At 39.6% G+C, this 21,322-nt stretch overlaps 1 protein-coding gene across 1 annotated transcript in view; it reads left to right on the top strand.

The window, feature by feature from the left end:
• Nucleotides 1–21,322, top strand: part of pcsk5a (proprotein convertase subtilisin/kexin type 5a) — a 112,918-nt gene that overhangs the window by 55,256 nt on the left and 36,340 nt on the right. Inside the window, exons 28-33 of the mRNA XM_061927289.2 lie at nt 52–194; nt 2,223–2,423; nt 6,436–6,519; nt 6,648–6,846; nt 15,152–15,366; nt 15,436–15,678. Coding sequence (XP_061783273.2) covers nt 52–194; nt 2,223–2,423; nt 6,436–6,519; nt 6,648–6,846; nt 15,152–15,366; nt 15,436–15,678 — 1,085 coding nt within the window. The remainder of the gene's footprint in view (nt 1–51; nt 195–2,222; nt 2,424–6,435; nt 6,520–6,647; nt 6,847–15,151; nt 15,367–15,435; nt 15,679–21,322) is intronic.

The following is a 21,322-nucleotide window of genomic DNA, read 5'->3' on the forward strand; positions in this document are numbered from 1 at the left end:
TGGGTGTGTGGTTACGTGAAGGAGCTCATCCACTGCCACCTTTGTGATCAGTTTCCAGGATGGCTGCTACAAAAACTGCCCCGCTAAAACGTACAGCGTAGAGGAGGAGATGGCCTGCGTGCAGTGTGACGACAACTGTGTGAGCTGCGACCAGCACGAGTGCTACTGGTGCGAGACTGACCTCTTCCTGTCAGGTACCACCTCCCCCACTATATGAAGGACAAGATATGGCCGTTCAAAACAATAATACAATTTTACAGCCTGAAAAAGCAGTAAAACAAACAGTTGGTCAATGTAATGTTCTTGCATTATGGTGACTGCAGAAATAATGAGAACTTGTAACTTTAATAACAACGCATCGGCGGCATCACATAACTGGCATACATCCCTAGTCAAGTAGCAACTCGACTCTGCGTACCTCCTGTCTAGCAACGGGACTTCAAAATAAAATACCTTACGTTCTGGTGAACATCACAGTCATAAAAGCGGTTGTTGATCACCACGTTCAGTTAACGCTTCTCTGTCAAAAGCCAGCAAAGACGTTTTCGTAATAAGATTACACGTAGGCCTAGAGTGACATTCCCAACTCCTGGTCTGGAATGCCAATTGCAACTTTTTGAGTCGTTTTAACACAGCATGTGTCATGATCCGTTGCCCGGATCATGTTTTGTTTAGTTTTGACTCCATCGGTTCTGTTTTCAGCACTTTTGAGTTTGTGTGTTTTGGTTACCATGGGTGCTGACTAGTTTCACCTTCCATCTGATTAGTGTCCGGGACGCTCACCTGCTGGCGGGCACTAATCAGAGAGCTACTTATTCCTGTTTTTCACCACAATCAGTCTTGCTTCCTTGTTTGCACTACGCAACATTGACGACGTCTTCTATTTTGCTTCCATGCAACCCGTTAAGTATTTCTACGATCTTTGATTCCTGTTCCTGTGCTAAGCTTCGCCATAGCTCCAACGCTATGGGCGCGCTTTTCTGTCTTTTTGTATTTTTGCATGATTCATGGACAATATATCAATGTCTCACCTGCACCTCGCCTCCGGAGTTCCTGCTGCATCTTGGGAGAACGATTCGCGCAGTAAAATGTGGCCCCGTCGTTACAGAATGCCTTAAACCAGTGGTCCCCAACCTTTTTGTAACTGCGGACCGGTCAACGCTTGAAAATTTGTCCCGCGGACCGGGGGGGGGGGGGGGGGGGGGGGGGGGATTTTTTTTTTTTTTTTTTTTCTCATAAAAATATACAATCATGTGTGTTTACGGACTGTATCCCTGCAGACTGTATTGATCTATATAGGTTGGTGCACTAATTGTAAGTGTATCTTATGTTTTTTATGTTGATTTAATTTAAAAATAAATAAAAAATATATATTTATATTTTTTTAATTTATTGTGCGGCCCGGTACCAAACGATCCACGGACCGGTGCCGGGCCGCGGCCCCGGTGGTTGGGGACCACTGCCTTAAACCACAACAATTTGATTCGCACAGTGACTACAACTTCCAAAGAACCGGCGTCCTTCTTCCAGAGCAGCGTTTCTTAACTAAGGGCCGTCCAAAAAAATCTGTTTCTCAGCTCTGGTCTGAGTGGACCGCAGTGGTACTCTGTTGTAATGCCCTGTTCCACCACTTGTAGCAGTAATGACAGTATCAAACAAACAGAAGAAGTCTGAAGCCAATGTCATAGAGAAGTTTGTTAAGCGCAAAAGTAATGACTAAAGTGGTGAAGCTTTAGTCTTTCATTTCATTGGCAATTTATTTAAAAAACATATATATTGTTATTATCTATTATTAATTGAGTTAGAATTCATTTATTTATGCACTGCGTAATTGTATGAAAATTTCTTTTTTTATCAGTTTTTAGGAGTCCCTTCTTTTGCAGTATTTTTAATCAGTCATTATTTTGTAACGACCTAAGCCTTGATATTAATCTCTGTGATTAACACATGCTTTCATATCATTTGACAAGGTTTGGTGCTTTAGTCTCTGTCTACTATTATCTATTATAAAACCTAGTTTAGCATAGCATAATACCTTTTAAAATAGATTTGTATTTGGAGTATGTAAATAGACGCATAAATAAGTAGTTTAACACAACCGCAGGGTGCAGTAAACGTGTGCCAGGTTTTGAAAGTGCTTTAAAAGTCCTCGAATTTGACCCTGGTGAAGATGTATTGAATCTGTCATTCAGATAGATCCTTTTGTTTGTTTTGTCCTTCAGAGGGGAAATGCGTGTCCGTATGCCCAGACGGTTACTACGGCGACGAAGACACAAATGACTGTGAAGAGTGTCACACAGACTGTGTGTCGTGCATTGGCCCCCACCTCCACGACTGTGCTTCGTGTGAAGAGGGCAAAACACTGGAAATTGGACAGTGCGTGTCTGACGAGGACGTATGTCCATTTGGGACGTTTCGCAGCGGTGAGAACAACTCTTCAACATTCTATTCATCCTGCCTCTTCTCCAAAATCAATCAGGGATCTTTTTGGAACCTTAAGTACTTAGTCAGAGCTGCTGTACCTCGGCCAGAAAGACTGAGATAATTGATTGAACACTCATGAAGAATCTGTACTCGACAACCAACATTTTTAACACAAAACACATTCAACAGACAACATTTTTTTTACATGCAGAATATATGCGACTTGTTTGTTACATGCAAAGTTTGGTTAACCGGTTCATGAAAACAGAGGTCAAAATTTGGCAAAAAGGTTTGTTTGGATCGACCGAAGACCAATCAACCAACGTAGATTGCTTTACGTAAATTGCAGACCCTTCTTTTGTCTCCCTTTTTCCTGTTTTTTGGGGGGGTTTTTTTGCATTTTGATATTTACAATCAGGTAGGATCCACCAGCGCAAAATCTCAATACAGTAGTACGTCAACTTACAAGCACATTGCATTCCACTACCCAGCTCTTAATGTGCCAGTTGAGTGGAAAAGCAAGTTGACATTATATGCTTAATTGTGTTTCATTGTATCCATTAAAACAGTGTTTTTCAACCTGTTTTGAGCCAAGGCACATTTTTTGCGTTGAAAAAATCCGGAGGCACACCACCAGCAGAAATCATTAAAAAAACTCAACTCAGTTGACAGTAAAAAGTCGTCCTCGCAATTGTTGGATATGACTTTAAACCATAACCAAGCATGCATCAATATAGCTCTTGTCTCAAAGTAGGTGTACTATCACGACCTGTCACATCACGCCGTGACTTATGTAGAGTTTTTTGGTGTTTTCCTGTATGTAGTGTTTTAGTTCTTGTCTTGCGCTTCTATTTTGGTGGATTTTTCTTTTTTTCTGGTATTTTCCTGTAGAAGTTTTATGTCTTCCTTTGAGCACTATTTCCCGCATCTACTTTGTTTTAGCAATCAGGAATATTTCAGTTGTTTTTACCCTTCTTTATGGGGACATTGTCATGTCATGTTCGGGTGTACATTGTGGACGCCACCTTTGCTCCACAGTAAGTCTTTGCTGTCATCCAGCATTCTGTTTTTGTTTACTTTGTAGCCAGTTCAGTTTTAGTTTCGTTCTGCATAGCCTTCTATAAGCTTCAATGCCTTTTCTTAAGGGCACTCACCTTTTGTTTATTTTTGGTTTAAGCATTAGATACCCTTTTACCTGCATGCTGCCTCCCGCTGTTTTCGACATCTACAAAGCAAATAGCTACCTGCTGCCACCTACTGATATGGAAGAGTATTTCACGGTTACTCTGCCGAGCTCAAGACAGCACCGACACTCAACAACACACATCATTTGCAGACTATAATTACTGGTTTGCAAAAAATATTTTTAACCCAAATAGGTGAAATTAGATAATTTCCCACGGCACACCAGACTGTATCTCACAGCACACTAGTGTGCCGTGAAATGCAGTGTTTTTCAACCACTGCATTAAACCATATCCATTTGTATTTACAATCCCCAAAGTATGGGAAAATAAGGTCTAAACATTACAAAATGCCACAATTTCAGTCGGCCATTTTGAATATTCCTATCTTCGGCAATTTCCGTAGATTCTACGTCACTGTAGTAACACTACTGCACTCTGACCATGTAATCACATCAGTCATACTGGAAATACAGAAACATTGGAAAGAGATGTGGTGTCTTATCATTCACGATCCTTATGTAAGACAAAAACACATGTGCTTGGCTTTTTTTATGCATTCGAAATTGCAACTAAATAGCTAACAATTGAGTTAACAGATGTTGCAACGCCCATTATAACCTCTCAAAAAAACATCCTGAAATTACCAACTATACTATCTACATGTCGTGATCTGAATATTCTAGCGGCGCATTGATACCAGTGAGCTAATGCGAGCTTACACTGCTGTTGTTGACACACTAAGCCAACGGCTGCTTATGCTTCCTCTCAAACTTGGTAAAAATAAATTCTAGATTATAATTTATGCTTCTCTCACATGGTAGTAGACAAAAGTGGCCATGGACTGAAACGCTGGTCAACTTTGACATCCCCGAGATGGCCAAACAGCATAGTTTGGATAAAAAAATGTTTTAACCCTTCGTAAGGATTGGGATTGATTTTTATCTAAACAGACTTATATGAGCATCCTGTCCGTCGGCATCCCAGGAAGAGTAGAAATTGTACTGTAAATGTTTGTTTTATTATGGTTTATAATGGTTAGTTTGTATGTTTAGCACCTAGCAATTCTGCTAATGCTATAGTGTTTTAATAAAGCTGAATCCTGATCCCGGCCAAAAATACAAGGTTCTGGATAATAATTGTTCCTAAAGCAACTGTTGTTGGCTCTGACAAAGTCTGCTCGATTAGCATTGTTGTTGAAGGGAAAGGGATCTTTGGTTCCTAACTTTACGTCACGGATCACGTGACTGACTTCCTCAATAACCCTCAAAATGGCTCAGGAATCTCCGTGAGATTGATACTATTTTGATCATATCTATTTATTTGCAAACTTTGGAAGTCTTTTGCTGTCATAAATCAGATATAGTGGAGTTTGCATGTTCTCCCCGTGACTGCGTTGGTTCCCTACGGGTACTCCGGCTTCCTCCCACCTCCAAGACATGCACCTGGGGATAGGTTGATTGGCAACACTAAATTGGCCCTAGTGTGTGAATGTGAGTGTGAATGTTGTCTGTCTATCTGTGTTGGCCCTGTGATGAGGTGGTGACTTGTCCAGTCCAAAATTAAAAGACTTACATAAGTGTTATAATGATGGCAACACATGATGTAAGTAGCTAATTAGTTATATTAGCTTTCTATAAAATGACTATGTGTCGCAGGCTGACACAAATCTTCGTTGACAGAGATGTTGAAATATAATATTTATTCTACACATTTTTACAACATTGGAAAACATTAGTAAAACTTCTCAGAGGGTGAGATAACTCCTGCAAATGACTGTCTTAGAATGGCCAAAGGTATAGATGTGTGTGTCAGGCTGTCTAATGGATTTATTACAATCCAGACCACAACGCTTGCTGTGGTCTGGAACAACATGGCACATGAACAACTATCAGAAATGCAGCCAATATTACATACAGATAATGTGTCATGAAACATGGAAAAATAAACTAAATACACAGAGGACATAAGTAAAGGAAATTAAATATACCTACAAACGAGGCATAATGATGCAATACGTACATACAGCTAGCCTAAATAGTATGTTAGCATCGCTCAGCTTGCAGTCATGCAGTGACCAAATATGCCTGATTAGCACTCCAACAAGTCAATAACATCAACAAAGCTCACCTTTGTGCATTCATGCACAGTATAAAACGTTTGGTGAACAAAATGAGACAAAGAAGGAGTGGCATAAAACACGTCTTTCTGCGGCAGCGTCGGAGATAGTTGTACATGCAAACAAACTGCTGAGTCACAGTCCACACAACGGTGAGTTCAAGGGCCGCTGAAATGAGTAGGACAAAACAGCGCTCACCAAATACTGTACAGTGTTTAATACAGCAATACAATACAGCAGCACACTGCTGCTTGAATTTAAATTTTCCTGAGGGAACTCTCCTGAAGGAATCAATAAAGTACTATCTATCTATCTATCTACTCTCATCAGTGAAGCATAAACACAAACCTATTAAACAGCGGGCTTTCTAACAATTAGAAAGGTTTGTGTTGTGTTTGTCCTCCTACAGAAACCATATTACAACAAAAAACATATTTTTCACCCCTTTTTTTTTCCATTTTCATACATTTTCAAAAAAGCTCCTTGTGCCACTAAAGAGCCACATGTGGCTCTAGAGCCGCAGGTTGCTGACCCCCGCTCTATTAGGAAATAATAAGTGCCATCGTACACGCTGGACTGGCATGCAAGTTAGGTTTGTGAAGTCTTCACCTTGAAGATTTCTCCAAAAAAGACAGTTGTTCGTGTCCTAACACAGCAAACATTTCTATGTCCTGACTCCTTTACAGAAAACTGTGTTTGTTTGTGCAGAGGATGGCGAGTGTGAGGATTGTCACCCGTCCTGTGAGTCCTGCTCTGGAGAAGACAGCGACCAGTGTGCAAAATGTGCAAAAGGTCCGTGTGAGTTTTATTTAGTGTGAGCAAACTAGGCAATTTTTTGTGGGGGGGGGGGTTTTCAACAAAAAAATCATCTAATTTACCTCCAGCTGTCTGCCGATGTTTGCTTTTCCTTGCTCCTCCAGGGCGCTTCCTGACCTCTCAGCAAACATGCGTGTCAAAATGTCCCGGGGCTTTTTTCGGCGGCCGGCTGAGCGGCGAGTGCGAGCCGTGCCCCGCCGGCTGTTTGCACTGCCTGGACTCTGAGCGTTGCACCCGCTGCCTGAGCCATCCCAGGGCGCCGTTCTTCCTGCAGGACGGCCAGTGTCTTCAGAAGTGTGTCAGGTCAGAGGTCAATCACTTATCATACGCGCTCTGTTGACCTGATTTGAATATGCATACGCAGGTTGCTCTTTTTTTTCGATCGTTCGTGTTGGGAATCAAACCTTGGGGACTTGTTTTAAAGTCACATCTGGAAGTCCCGCTTTTACAAAACCATCCCTGACATATCCGCCGGCCATGGTTCTGACATTTCTTCCTTGACATTTATGAGCAATTAAATCGACACTGCAAGTGTGTCGTGTCCTTGCAGACGAGATCCTTGAGCGTCCATAGTGTCTCCGCCTAGAAGACTTATGTGGCTGCCTGATGGGGCTTTATTACCTCCTCCAAGGAACAAATATTCAACTTCTGACTAGGAAAAAAGCGCATTTTTTCGAGTCCAAACCTAAGTTTAGACTCGCAACGTGAGGGCAAATCAAACTTTGAGTCCATTGAGATGCAGTGCAGTCATTTGATGTCACACACATTGGTGATACACTAACCAGTAGTGTGCCGTCCGGGCCATCAAGGTATTCTCTGTTGGCCTAACATAACCAGAAATCATGATCATAATTAAAGATAAAATAATTGTTTTATTTACTTTCCCTAAATATCTAAAAGTATTCATATTCTCTTCATGTCATTTTATGCTCGTTCCAGTGCTGTTGTTTTTAGTTGTAGTTTGTATCCAATCAGAATTCAGCTATCTTATGTTGCCATGCTGTACCAAATCTGCCCGAGGCCTTCAGAATCAACAATGCGGGCGTCTGTGCACTGTAAGTGAATGGGCACATACAGTTGATAGACAGTTGCGATAGCCAATCAGATCACGAGTTGTTGACAGTAGCCTGATGTTAACAAGACTGTGATTGGATACTCACTTGTCATTCCAAAGTGAGTATCCATTCACAAGTTTCAATTTAGCAGGAAGCGGGAAGTGTTGCGCCGTAGCCAGAGAAGGAGAACAAAACGTTGTTATTTGGCAGATATATATTTGCAAGGCCATTTTCAAGAAGGATATTTAAAGAGAAACTACATCTTGTGAGACGATGTCTGCCAACCCCGGAAGCTAGCTCAGTTGTTCTGGCGATGAAATGGGGAAATGCTCGCCATTTCCGCTCGAATAAGCCGACAACGAGGGGTACCACTGGCTTGTACGGCGTCGAATAACTGTTACAAATTGTGAGTTCAAATATTTTATTTTTTCACTTTTAATATGTTTTTTGCAATTTAAATGTTGACAGTACCACATAAGATACTGTATGTTTTAATTGCTGATGCGTTTTAGTTGATTTTTAAATGCGCCAGAAAATAACCTGTTTTGTACACTGCTGATTGGATCCAATGCACAGAAAGGTGTAAGTGTTTCCGTATAGTATTTCTCCAGCAATGGTCATGTGGTGACATCAATTGTGGTATTATGAGAGGTAATCATTGAAGTCAGACATCACTGAAGGCCTCGGTGGGAAACGCACGGCCCGCCACTGAAACTAACACACTACAAAACACAACATGAAAATTAGTGTGACTGCTCCATCATTTCTGCATGAGGATACTTGGTAAAAAAAAAAAAAAAAAAGGTGAAAATTGTTGACAGTCAAATTATCTGTGAAAAACTAAGCTAATACTGGGATTTATGTACATTTTACTGGAATGCATTAAAGAATAAACTACATGTAAAACTCCAGGTAAGATACTTTAAGAACTAAGGAATGCAGCTTACATTGTTCCATCCATCCATTTTCTACCGCTTATTCCCTTTTGGGGTCGCGGGGGGCGCTGGAGCCTATCTCAGCTACAATCGGGCGGAAGGCGGGGTACACCCTGGACAAGTCGCCACCTCATCGCAGGGCCAACACAGATAGACAGACGCTTACATTGTTATCATTGTTTGTTTTTTTTGGTCAGCTAATAGGATGGATAATAGACTTAAACTTAGACAAACTTTATTTATCCACAAGGGAAATTGTTCCACACAGTAGCTCAGTTTCAAAGGCTAGAAAGGGTCAGGATGGAAAGGATAATGCAGGTATTAAGTAGACTAAAATGTACCATAGTAGCAATATAAAATATAACATATATGTAATATTTACATATTATATATACAGTATATAATATGCAAACCCCGTTTCCATATGAGTTGGGAAATTGTGTTAGATGTAAATATAAACGGAATACAATAATTTGCAAATCCTTTTTAACCCATATTCAATTGAATGCACTACAAAGACAAGATATTTGATGTTCAAACTCATAAACTTTATTTTTTTTTTGCAAATAATAATTAACTTGGAATTTCATGGCAGCAACACGTGCCAAAGTAGCTGGGAAAGGGCATGTTCACCACTGTGTTACATGGCCTTTCCTTTTAACAACACTCAGTAAACGTTTGGGAACTGAGGAGACACATTTTTGAAGCTTCTCAGGTGGAATTCTTTCCCATTCTTGCTTGATGTACAGCTTAAGTTGTTCAACAGTCCGGGGGTCTCCGTTGTGGTATTTTAGGCTTCATAATGCGCTACACATTTTCAATGGGAGACAGGTCTGGACTACAGGCAGGCCAGTCTAGTACCCGCACTCTTTTACTATGAAGCCACGTTGATGTAACACGTGGCTTGGCATTGTCTTGCTGAAATAAGCAGGGGCGTCCATGGTAACGTTGCTTGGATGGCAACATATGTTGCTCCAAAACCTGTATGTACCTTTCAGCATTAATGGCGCCTTCACAGATGTGTAAGTTATCCATGTCTTGGGCACTAATACACCCCCATACCATCACAGATGCTGGCTTTTCAACTTTGCGCCTATAACAATCCGGATGGTTCTTTTCCTCTTTGGTCCGGAGGATACAACGTCCACAATTTCCAAAAATAATTTGAAATGTGGACTGTGTGAATGTGAGTGTGAATGTTGTCTGTCTATCTGTGTTGGCCCTGCGATGAGGTGGCGACTTGTCCAGGGTGTACCCCGCCTTCCGCCCGATTGTAGCTGAGATAGGCTCCAGCGCCCCCCGCGACCCCAAAAGGGAATAAGCGGTAGAAAATGGATGGATGGACTCATCAGACCACAGAACACTTTTCCACTTTGTATCAGTCCATCTTAGATGAGCTCAGGCCCAGCGAAGCCGACGGTGTTTCTGGGTGTTGTTGATAAACGGTTTTTGCCTTGCATAGGAGAGTTTTAACTTGCACTTACAGATGTAGCGACCAACTGTAGTTACTGACAGTGGGTTTCTGAAGTGTTCCTGAGCCCATGTGGTGATATCCTTTACACACTGATGTCGCTTGTTGATGCAGTACAGCCTGAGGGATCGAAGGTCACGGGCTTAGCTGCTTACGTGCAGTGATTTCTCCAGATTCTCGGAACCCTTTGATGATATTACGGACCGTAGATTGTGAAATCCCTAAATTCCTTGCAATAGCTGGTTGAGAAAGGTTTTTCTTAAACTGTTCAACAATTTGCTCAGGCATTTGTTGACAAAGTGGTGACCCTCGCCCCATCTTTATTTGTGAATGATTGAGCATTTCATGGAATCTACTTTTATACCCAATTATGGCACCCACCTGTTCCCAATTTGCCTGTTCACCTGTGGGATGTTCCAAATAAGTGTTTGATGAGCATTCCTCAACTTTATCAGTATTTATTGCCACCTTTCCCAACTTCTTTGTCACGTGTTGCTGGCATCAAATTCTAAAGTTAATGATTATTTGCACACAAAAAAAAGGTTTATCAGTTTGAACATCAAATATGTTGTCTTTGTAGCATATTCAACTGAATATGGGTTGAAAATGATTTGCAAATCATTGTATTCCGTTTATATTTACATCTAACACAATTTCCCAACTCATATGGAAAAGGGGTTTGTATATTCATATACTATATTATTATACTATACTATATTTTTATATAATATATACAATATGTAACAAATCCCAATTACCATGTACAATATTACAGAAAATGTAACAGCTGCAGCAAAAAATACTAACATTTAAATAAGGACACCATAAAATAAAGAGTAGATCCAGCAAAAACAATACATTATAGACAAAAAGAGGTAGCTAATATAGAATTATTAAAAAAAAAACAACTGAAAAAGATCTATGTAATTTTGTCTTAGGAGACCTGCTGAGACTAACTTCAAATTTGGTGCAAATCTAGACAAAGGTGCTATGATTGGTTTGGGTTTTTTTTCTTCACTTTTGCGACCGTACCCCATTAGCACCATATTAAATATTTTATAAGTTCGGTCACAGACGAAATTGCAGCATATGTTTTTAAAGATTTTCTTATATGGTGTGATTTTGTTCCATTTTGTGCTTTAAGCAATGATTTGTTATTCAAGGAGCTTTATTTGTCATACTCGTACACATTTGCACATACAGTACAGGCCAAAAGTCCGGACACACCTTCTCATTCAATGCGTTTTCTTTATTTTCATGACTATTTACATTGTAGATTGTCACTGAAGACATCAAAACTACGAATGAACACATGTGGAGTTATGTACTTAACAAAAAAAGGTGAAATAACTGAAAACATGGTTTATATTTTAGTTTCTTCAAAATAGCCACCCTTTGCTCTGATTACTGCTTTGCACACTCTTGGCATTCTCTCGATGAGCTTCAGGAGGTAGTAACCTGAAATGGCTTTCACTTCACAGGTGTGCCTTATCAGGGTTGACTAGTGGAATTTCTTGCTTTATCAATGGGGTTGGGACCATCAGTTGTGTTGTGAATGAGAAGATGTGTCCAAACTTTTGGCCTGTACTGTATGTACTCTGTTATTCAGTTTTTACTGATCCTTGTAGACGGTTAGGACTTGGTTCAAAGCGTCCTTTAAAATTTGGAGCTGGTCACTCAAAAACTACTTGACCCATTTTCACTGGACTTAGGCAAATAAAAATGTTTTAAAAATTTGGTGTAGATTAATATATGTTTCTTAGCCAGTTAATTTATTTTTACATAACTTTGTGAAAGGGTGGGGCATGGTCCGAGGATGAATACACAAAAATGTGGAGGTAGTCACTCAAAAACTACTCGACCAATTTAAAAAAAAAATCTTTAAATTTGGTGTGGATTCAAATTAAATTTTCCTAGCTCGTTCATCGCTTTTTACATAACTTTGTGAAAGGCTGGGGCATGGCCTGAAATTTAGAGCTAGTCAATTAAAAAACTACAAATGTTCTCATAATTTTGTTGAGGGTGGGGCAAAATTTAATTGCGTAAAATTTTGTTTTGGTTGGATCCAAATGATAATTTGTTAGCGACAGTAGTTACGCAACTTAATTAAAAGGTGGGGCATAGTCCAAGGAAAAATGACTGGAAATGTGGAGTGGGTCACGTAAAAACTACTAAACTGATTTATCGTAACTTTATTAAGAGGTAGACCAAGGAAAATGTGTGTAAAAGTTTGATGTGGATCCAAATCATAATTTGTTAGCTAGTTAATACATTTTTATGTTATTTTGTGAAAGGGGGGGACGTTGTATGATAATGAATGCTTAAACCTTGGAGCTAGTCACTCAAAAACTACTTGACCAATTGTAACTTTGTTGAGTGGTGGGACACATGGGTTAAATAAAAAAAATGCGTAAAATTTGTTGTGGATTTAAATGATGATTTTTTTTAGCTAGGTAATTTTGTTGAGGGGTAGGGCATAGGCTGAGGAAGAATCCCTTGAAATTTGGAGTAGGTCATACAAAAACTAAAAACTAACTTTCACGTAACTTTATTCGGGTTTGGCTCATTGGCCAATGACAAATTTGGTGTGGATTCATATCATAATTTGTTAGAGAGTTAATCGTTTTGTTTTTCTTACTTATCCTTGTAGACAGGTGGGGCATGGTCCAAGTTTTCCTTTTAAAAATTTGCAGCTGATCCCTCAAAAACTACTTGACCAATTTTAAGTGAGCTTTGGTCAATTCAAAAATGCGTAACATTTGGTGCAGATTCAAACAAGTTTCTTAGCTGGTTCTTCAATGTGTATCTAACTTTGTGAAAGGAGTGGGGGATGGTCCAGATATGAATCGCTTAAAATTTTTAGTCAGTCACTGGAAAAGTACTTGAACATTTTTAACTGTTTTTAGGAGCAGAGCGTATAGGTCAAATAAAAATCTTGTAAAATTTGGTGTGGATCCAAATGATAATTTGTTAGTGAGTGTATTGATTTGTACGCAATTTTATTGAGGGGCGGTGCATAGGCCAAAGAAGAATCACTTGAAATTTGAAGCAGGTCACACAGAAACTACCAAGTTCATTTTCTCTCAAATTTATTGAAGGTTGGGTCTTTGGCAAAAGAAAACATTAGAAAATTTGGTGTGGATCCATATCGTATTTTTAGTTTGTTAAGACATTCTTACGCAACTTTTTTGAGGGGTGGGGTATGGTCCAAGGAGGAGTCAATTAAAATTGGAGAGGATCACACAAAAAGTACTAAATTGACTAACTTTACGGTGCTAGCCAGCATGTTTTGGTACGTCAGTTCATATTTCAAAAGGTTTGTGCTTTGATGTTCTGGGTCTCGGTGATAAGAATATAAAAGTACACGTGTCAGTGCCAATAAGTCTTAGGTGTTGATAGGGCTGGGTGATATATAGATGAAAAAGTATATCTCGATATATTTTTGCTTAAACTCGATATTCGATATATATCTCGATTTAATTTTCGGTGAATGTGTACATGTAAAGATATTAATTTTTGAGCGATATTCACTGAAATTGAACTGAATGTCAACTGTTCTGTAAACAGTCAGTGGCACTTTTATTAACCCAGTTAGTCAAGATGGGTTTAAGTAGTACAGAATTACATAACATAAATAAAATAGAAAAATATTATTTCTACATAAAATAAATACATAGTTTTTTTTTTAAATATACAGCGCTTTTTTCTAGTGACTCAAAGTGCTTTTACATAGTGAAAATTGTGCAAATAATACAACATGTATCGAACTCAGATAAAAAATATATTTGCAGGCAGGTACTTTTTAATTCCCAGTCGACTATTTCGGTTCTGTGGTCCGACTAGAAGTGATCAGGGCACAGTAAGTGACTTTACTTAATTGTGCGGTTATGATCTTCTTCACTTCGGCGTACATTTCGCTTGAATATTCTCTTTTCTCTTCTCCTACTCTCTCGTCGTCATTTGGGATATGTGTTGTGATTTCCCTTCCTGGTTCAATGACCCGCCCTATCTTGACTTTGATTGGCCTGTCCGTAATGTTTTGCTCTACTCTTAACCAATCGTGGCTCATCATAGTAAACCAACCAATCAATCATGGATTTTCTTATATGTAAACCAACCAATGATTGATCTTTCCCGTATATTTTGTCCCCTGCCCGTGGAGTTGCACTGGTCCAATTCTCTTTCTCTTCTCCCTCTCTCTTCTTTTGTAGCATGTAGCTTAGCTAACCGCTAATTGGGTCCAAAAATAGCTAAGCAACGCAAATCCCGACTTGTTTAAAAAGTAGCGAAGCTACTGCCAAGCTACTGGGAAATGTAGTTAAGCTACGTAGCTTTGATTTTTAAGTTAATAATTTTTAATTTGAAATCCGTATTTTTTACCTCTGCAGTCGTAAACTGGAATGGATTATCAAAAACCGTACTCATTACAGGAAAACCGTAGTGTCATGATCCTTGGTCCGTATCATGTTTTTGTTATGTTCTGTTAGTTTGGACTCCCTTAGTTCCTGTTTGTGCACTCCTGGGTTTATTTTGGTCACCATGGGGATTAATTGGGTACACCTGCCTCTGGTTAGTGGTCCTACGCTCAGCTACTGTCAACCACTAATCAGAGAGCTTTTTATTCACCTTGCTCGCCACGCTCAGTCTGGTTTCCTTGTTTGCGAATGCAACAGTTACGTTGGGTATTCCTTGTTTCCTGTGTTAAGTTTTGGTTATTTAGCTTCTCGTGCAAACGGCACGCTTTCCTTTTGCTTGTTTCCTGTTTTTGGTTTAAGCTGTGATTTATGATAAATAAATCATCTCCTACCTCACGCTGTCGTCCGGAGTTGTCCGTTCTGCATTCCTGGGAGAACGACCCCGCATAAAGATGCGACCCGCACGTGACACGTAGTTGTTGGCAGGTATGCAGAAGTTTGCGTTTTACTTACTAGTTGGTCACTGGCACGCTGCTGCTGGTACAGTCAGACTCCATTTTTGCTTGTGTGTTATTGTTGTTGTGGGAAAGAACACAACAAATAAGCGGCGTTTGGTCATTTTAACCCATCCATCCAACCATTTTCTACCGCTTATTATCTTGTTTAGATATATATCGATATATCTTACAAACTCGATATATCACCCAGCCCTGTACGTGTTGATCTCCTCAGGGGTTATCCTGCTGGCCAGGTGTGTCGAAGTTGCACGGCAGGTTGTGCGTCCTGCGGGAAGAACGCCACCTACTGCCTGAGCTGCGAGGAACCTCTGCTGCTACACAATAACCAGTGTGTGGACCAGTGTCCTCCGGGTCTCACAGTCCGGCTCCACGAGTGCCATTATTGCCCCGCAGCCTGTGACGAGTGCAGCCCCCTTGGGGAGTGCACAGGTATGAAATCCAACGGTTTCTCTTCTTTTTCCACAATTTTTTTCCCCTCACTAAATGGTTTCCTCGCAGCCTGTGAGGAGTATCATTTCCTCCACGAAGGCCTGTGTATGACCGAGTGCCCCGACAGCTTCTTCGGCGATGACGAGAGACGGGAGTGTTTGCGCTGCCATGCCGACTGTGATTTGTGTGACGGTCCCAACGATAACGACTGCGATGCTTGCGTCGACCCCGGGGCGATACTGTACAATGGAGCGTGTGTGCCTGTGTGTCCTTCTCAGACCTTCATGGACGCCGTGACAGGAGAATGTAAAGGTAATGATCATGAAATCCATCATTCTGTGCGTACAATTTTCTCGGGTCGCTGATTGCCACTGTAAAATGTGTTATTATTACACTAAGTATGCACATATTTTCTCTGCAAATGTGTTTTTGAGTCAACCCTCCTGGGTAATCGGTACAATCCTCTCGATTTACCAATAACAATTGTTGTGGTTTTGTTCTATTATCACTTATCGAGCATGGCACTCACTGTACATTGCACTGTTTAAAGAACGGTGTTCGACACACATTAATAAGATTAACTATTGAGCCAAATATAAGACACCTAGGAACAAGTCTGAAAATATATAATCTTTTATTTGAGATCTAAAGATTTACACATGCAAACCAGCAGAAGACCAAAGTGACTTTTCCCCAAGAAAGGCAGAGCTTTGCTTCCTGTCACTCACTCGCACATAGGGACTGGTCCCTTTCCCGTTTGAACCAGTACCAGAGAATCGAGACCGGTACTCAACGGTGCTGATTTTTTGTACTTTTGTGTGTGTTCATGTGTTAATAAATGTTCATTTGTTTGATAACGAAATCTCAAAAGTTTTAAATTGAACATTTAATAGTGAGCTGATAATGATAACTGTGCTGTCTAGTTGTTTTATCTTGATTTTTTTTAAATCTGAATCTCATTTGCAAGTATGCATTCATTTCAGTTTCCGTAGTCCGGAAGTAGTCTTTGCCAGTGAGACTTAGACTTAGACTTAGACTTCCTTTATTGTCATTCAAATTTGAACTTTACAGAACAGATAAGAACGACATTTTGTTGCATTAGCTTGTTGTAGTGCAGGATAAAAGAGCAATAAGGTGCACGTTTACGGATGTATGTTATATTGTCTTTATAGTCCAGCGAGTTAATCCGTTTTTGGGGGGAAATTGAGGGGATTATTATGATGCGTTCAAGAGTCTTATGGCCTGAGGGAAGAAGCTGTTATTGAACCTGAAGGTTCTGCTACGGAGGCTGCAGAACCTCTTTCCAGAGTCCAGCAGTGACGTCCTTGATGAACGTGCCAGTCTCTTCTTTCGTTGAGTCCTATAAAGTGTTTACCCTGGAAGTCACAGGTGCCAAACTCCAGGCCCGGGGCCCAGATCTGGCGTGCCACATAATTGTATGTGGCCCGTGAAAGCCTGGAATTATTTTGCGTCTTTTCTTACTAAATGTATTCAACTTTCCATTTTGACAGAAAAAATACATGTACTGCAAGCAATTTCATATATTTAAAATTTCATCTAATATTACGTTCCAAACATACAAGGTAGCTCAGTGGCTAAAATTTTACCGTAAGTAAAAACAAAACTGCAGTATCAATTTTCTACTTATAGTAACACAAAAATAACAGTAGATTTTACAGGAAAAACTGTGGTACTGTTTTTAAATTTTTTCATTCATGTACTGTAAAAAAAAAAAAATGTATATAAATATACATATTTTACTGTACATTTTTGACAACGGATCTGTCAACTTTTTTTTTACTGTAAATTATACATATTTTTTTAGTGGACGTAAAAAAATATATATCAATTGTGTAATAATATCATGAGGCTTTTTAAAATAACATATCATTCAATGTTATAAGCGTCCCTCTGAGAGCCGCCATAACTGACACCCCTGATATAAGTTTTGTACTTATTACACATCTGCTGTTTATTTCCAATGTACATCTTAATTGTAGATTTGATTACTAAAGTTGAAAGTGTTGAAATCGCCATGTAAAATCGCTAATGCTAATCAGTAGCATGTGTATGCCAAAATAAATTAGCATCGAGCTAGTACATTATGAAAAGTGGGGCCTTACTTTTGAGCACTTTTTATCAGGCACGCTTGCTTTGTTGGCATGGAAAATTGCAGTCCGCTACAAATACGTTTGCCTGCCGAGTGTGCAACCGGACTTGATGTCAGGTGCAACAAACATATCGAAATGGGGTACCGTTAGATTTTATGCTATTCAGTAATCAGTGGGACTGACAAAATATAAAAGTAGCAAATTTGGTACCCATGCCTACTGACACCACTGACCTGGATATACAGATGCATAATCTTACTTATTACAGGGTTGGAAAAATATATATATATTTTTCGAATGTATAGCGATTCTTGTATGTATGTATCATTTATCCTGTCCAGCCACTCAGGCAAATCATATTGTTGATGTACTGTATATGCCGATATCTTCTGTACAGATTTACTTTAGAAAAGATTGCCTTATTTGTATGTGACTTTTTTTTATATTTGGGTTGCATTTTATTAAACAAAACCAAGATTATTTTAAGTTATATATACATTTATATGAACTGTTATCTATTTTATAGAGGAATGTAGTTAATAATAGAACTGGCACCCAAAGTAATTAAAAAAGTATTGATTTTGAATTCAGAATCGATTCTGAATCGAATCGTTACCCCCAAGAAATTAATAGAATCGGGTGTTGCCCAAAGATTCACAGCCCTATCCGATTACATTTGATAGCTGCACTAATCACATGACAGTTACAAATCAAAACACATCTTGCAAAAGACAAAAAAAGATATGCATCCTGTAGCACAAACAAAGGGAAATTGTGTGGATGTCATTAAAGTTGAGATCAGCGGTGCCCTTAATGTTTGGCCTGCAAAAGCCAAAGTGAAACAGCAGCACTAGTGAGGAATTTAGCTTCATACCGCTGTAAATAAAACGTGTATCAAATTCAGTCAACATGCAACTGCCTTTTATGTACGTTTTTGCCATTTCCAGGTTTTGTTCTGTAAATAGTTCCTCCTCAATATATCATCGCATCGCTTTCAAACTTTACCCAGACACCATTAGACCAGGGGTCCCGAAACGTTTTGACTGTGTGTGTGTGTGTGTGTGTGTGTGTGTGTGTGTGTGTGTGTGTGTGTGTGTGTGTGTGTGTGTGTGTGTGTGTGTGTGTGTGTGTGTGTGTGTGTGTGTGTGTGTGTGTGTGTGTGTATATCTATCAGTGACGTGCAGTGAGGTTGATGGCTGGTGAGGCACTGACTTCATGACAGTCAGATTTACAAACATATGAACCCTAAAGAGTATCTTATTCACCATTTGATTGGCAGCAGTTAACGGGTTATGTTTAAAAGCTCATACCAGCAATCTTCCCTGCTTGGCACTCAGCATCAAGGGTTGGAATTGGGGGTTAAATCACCAAAAATGATTCCCGGGCGCGGGGCCATGCTGCCCACTGCTCCCCTCACCTCCCAGGGGGTGAGCAAGGGGATGGGTCAAATGCAGAGGACAAATGTCACCACACCTAGTGTGTGTGTGACAATCATTGGTACTTTAACTTAACTTTAACTTTACACATACAAACTGTAGCACACAAAAAAGCACATTTAATAAAAAAAATGTTATTATGGTCTTACCTTTACTTATAAATGAAGTCCATGCGCAGCTCCTTTTGAACAAAAGCATCGATAACTTGTTTATAGAAGTCTTCCTTATCTTTCTTCAGTTTTAAAAGTCTCTCTGTCTCGATGGAGATCTTCCTTTAAGTATTACCTCCTGCTTCGATTGAAAGTCCAGTTTAGAAAACTGTTTTATTTTAGATATGTAATCCTCCATGTTAAAAGCCCAGGCAAGAGGAAAAAATAATCGATCGCTGCTAACTGTTGCTGCTTGTTGTCACTTCTTCTGCAGCCGAGTAGTCGCAGAAATGCTCCCTGAGATCACTACCGCCCTCTACCACCAGGAGGCGGGATTACTTCGAGCCTCACACAGTGCGTCTTCGCAGCAGTTTTATGATTGCTCAGCACAAGAAATACGTTACACACATACAGTTGTTGACAAAATACACTGTACATTATATACCTCAGCTAACTAAACTATGGAAATGTATAATATAATTCATATAGCAATACGGTCTCACTGCACAGCAGGCAGCAGTTAGCCGAGTCATTGCGCAATCCATGGTGAGGCACAACTGGCTGCTGACTCACCGCAAGTCTCTTCTCAGTATTTGAACGGCAAAAGTGAAAATTCAGCGATTTTGAATACAAAATAATCTAAAACTGGTGAAGTTAAATGGAAAATAACTTTATAGTATAATCACTGGATACATATAACAATTTAATTTTTTTTTTTTTTTTTTTTTTTTTTTTTTCTTTCCATGAGGGCACGTGAGGCCCCGCCTCACCTGCCTCCCCTGACTGCACGTCACCGATATCTATGTATATATATATATATTCCTCACGCACTGATTGACTAAAAGAGTGTGCACTTGCCGCATGCTGGCCCAACACTGCGGCACAATCGCGATGATGTCATGTTATCGATGATAAAATTTATTTTTAGACAATATGATTTGCCTGAGCGGCTAGGAGACACCGAGAGTAACAAGCTGTAGAAAATAGATTAGAAAGGACAAATTTAAAAAAAATTGAGACTTCCCGCGGGCCGGATTTTGGACGCTGGCGGGCAGTGTTCGGCCCGCGGGCCGTAGTTTGGGGACCCCTGATCTAAACTTTACCGCTGCCGGGTATTTTTTTATATACTTTTATTGTATTATTTTTTTGATGTGTTTGTTCTATTTTTGGCCAAACTAAGACAAAGAAAACAATCTGAACAAAACAAATATGCGGCCCCTGAGCTAAAATGAGTTGGACACCCCTGACGTACAGTATTACAGTAACATATATGTACACATATATGTAACAGCTGCAGCAAAAAAAAGGGCAGCATAAAATAGAGAGTAGATCCAGCAGAAAATAGACATTATTAACAAAGAGTGGTAGCTAACATGGAAGCGATCGGACAAATTTAGAAAAAAAACTTGAGACTTCCCGCGGGACGGATTTTGGATGCTGGCTGGCCTTATTTGGCCCTTGGGCCAGAGTTTGGGGACCCCTGCATTAGACACATGGAGTATTGCTAAATTTCGATGTGTTTATGTTTTCATTTTAGGACATGGGCGAAGCATGCCGACCAAGTTTTTCCTTTTCCAAAGAGCATCAAAAAGTCACAACTTTACCGTAGAGCAGGGATCTCAAATTCAAAGAAAAAAAATAGCTATGTTTTTTACGATAAAAAACAAACAAACTGGCAGCTCAGTCACCAGACTTTTACCAAATAATTTACGGTGAGTTTTACACCAAATTGCTGTAAATTAAAAAAAACTGCACCACTGTTGTTTTTACGTTCAAATTCAGGTGACTGAGCTGCCAATTTTTTAACGTAAAATCTATAACCCTTGTTTTTACAGTGCATTACTATAAATTGAAAAACTGTTATTTTCACCGCAAAATTCTGACAACTAAGCTACATTTTTTTTTTTTTTTTTTTAAGCAAAATCTATCTTCCTTGTTTTTACACCACATCCCTGTAATTGGAAAAATGGTACCACTGATAATTTTACGATAAAGTTCTGGTGTCTAAGCTGCCAAGTTTTTACAGTAAAATTTACTGACTTTTTTTTTTACAGTGTATTCTTGCGCAAATGTCATTAATGACTGTGCTGCTTGAAAGAGGTCAGTATGAATATATTTAAAATTTGGTAGCCATCCTTTGGCAGGCCAAACTAAATGACACGATGGGCCAAATTTGGCCAGCGAGCCCTACTTTTAGCATTCTTGGTCTAGATCAGGGGTCGGCAACACAAAATGTTGAAAGAGCCAAATTGGACCAAAA

The sequence above is a fragment of the Nerophis lumbriciformis genome, linkage group LG32 (genome assembly GCF_033978685.3).
Source record: "Nerophis lumbriciformis linkage group LG32, RoL_Nlum_v2.1, whole genome shotgun sequence".
Classification (NCBI taxonomy): Eukaryota; Metazoa; Chordata; class Actinopteri; order Syngnathiformes; family Syngnathidae; genus Nerophis; species Nerophis lumbriciformis.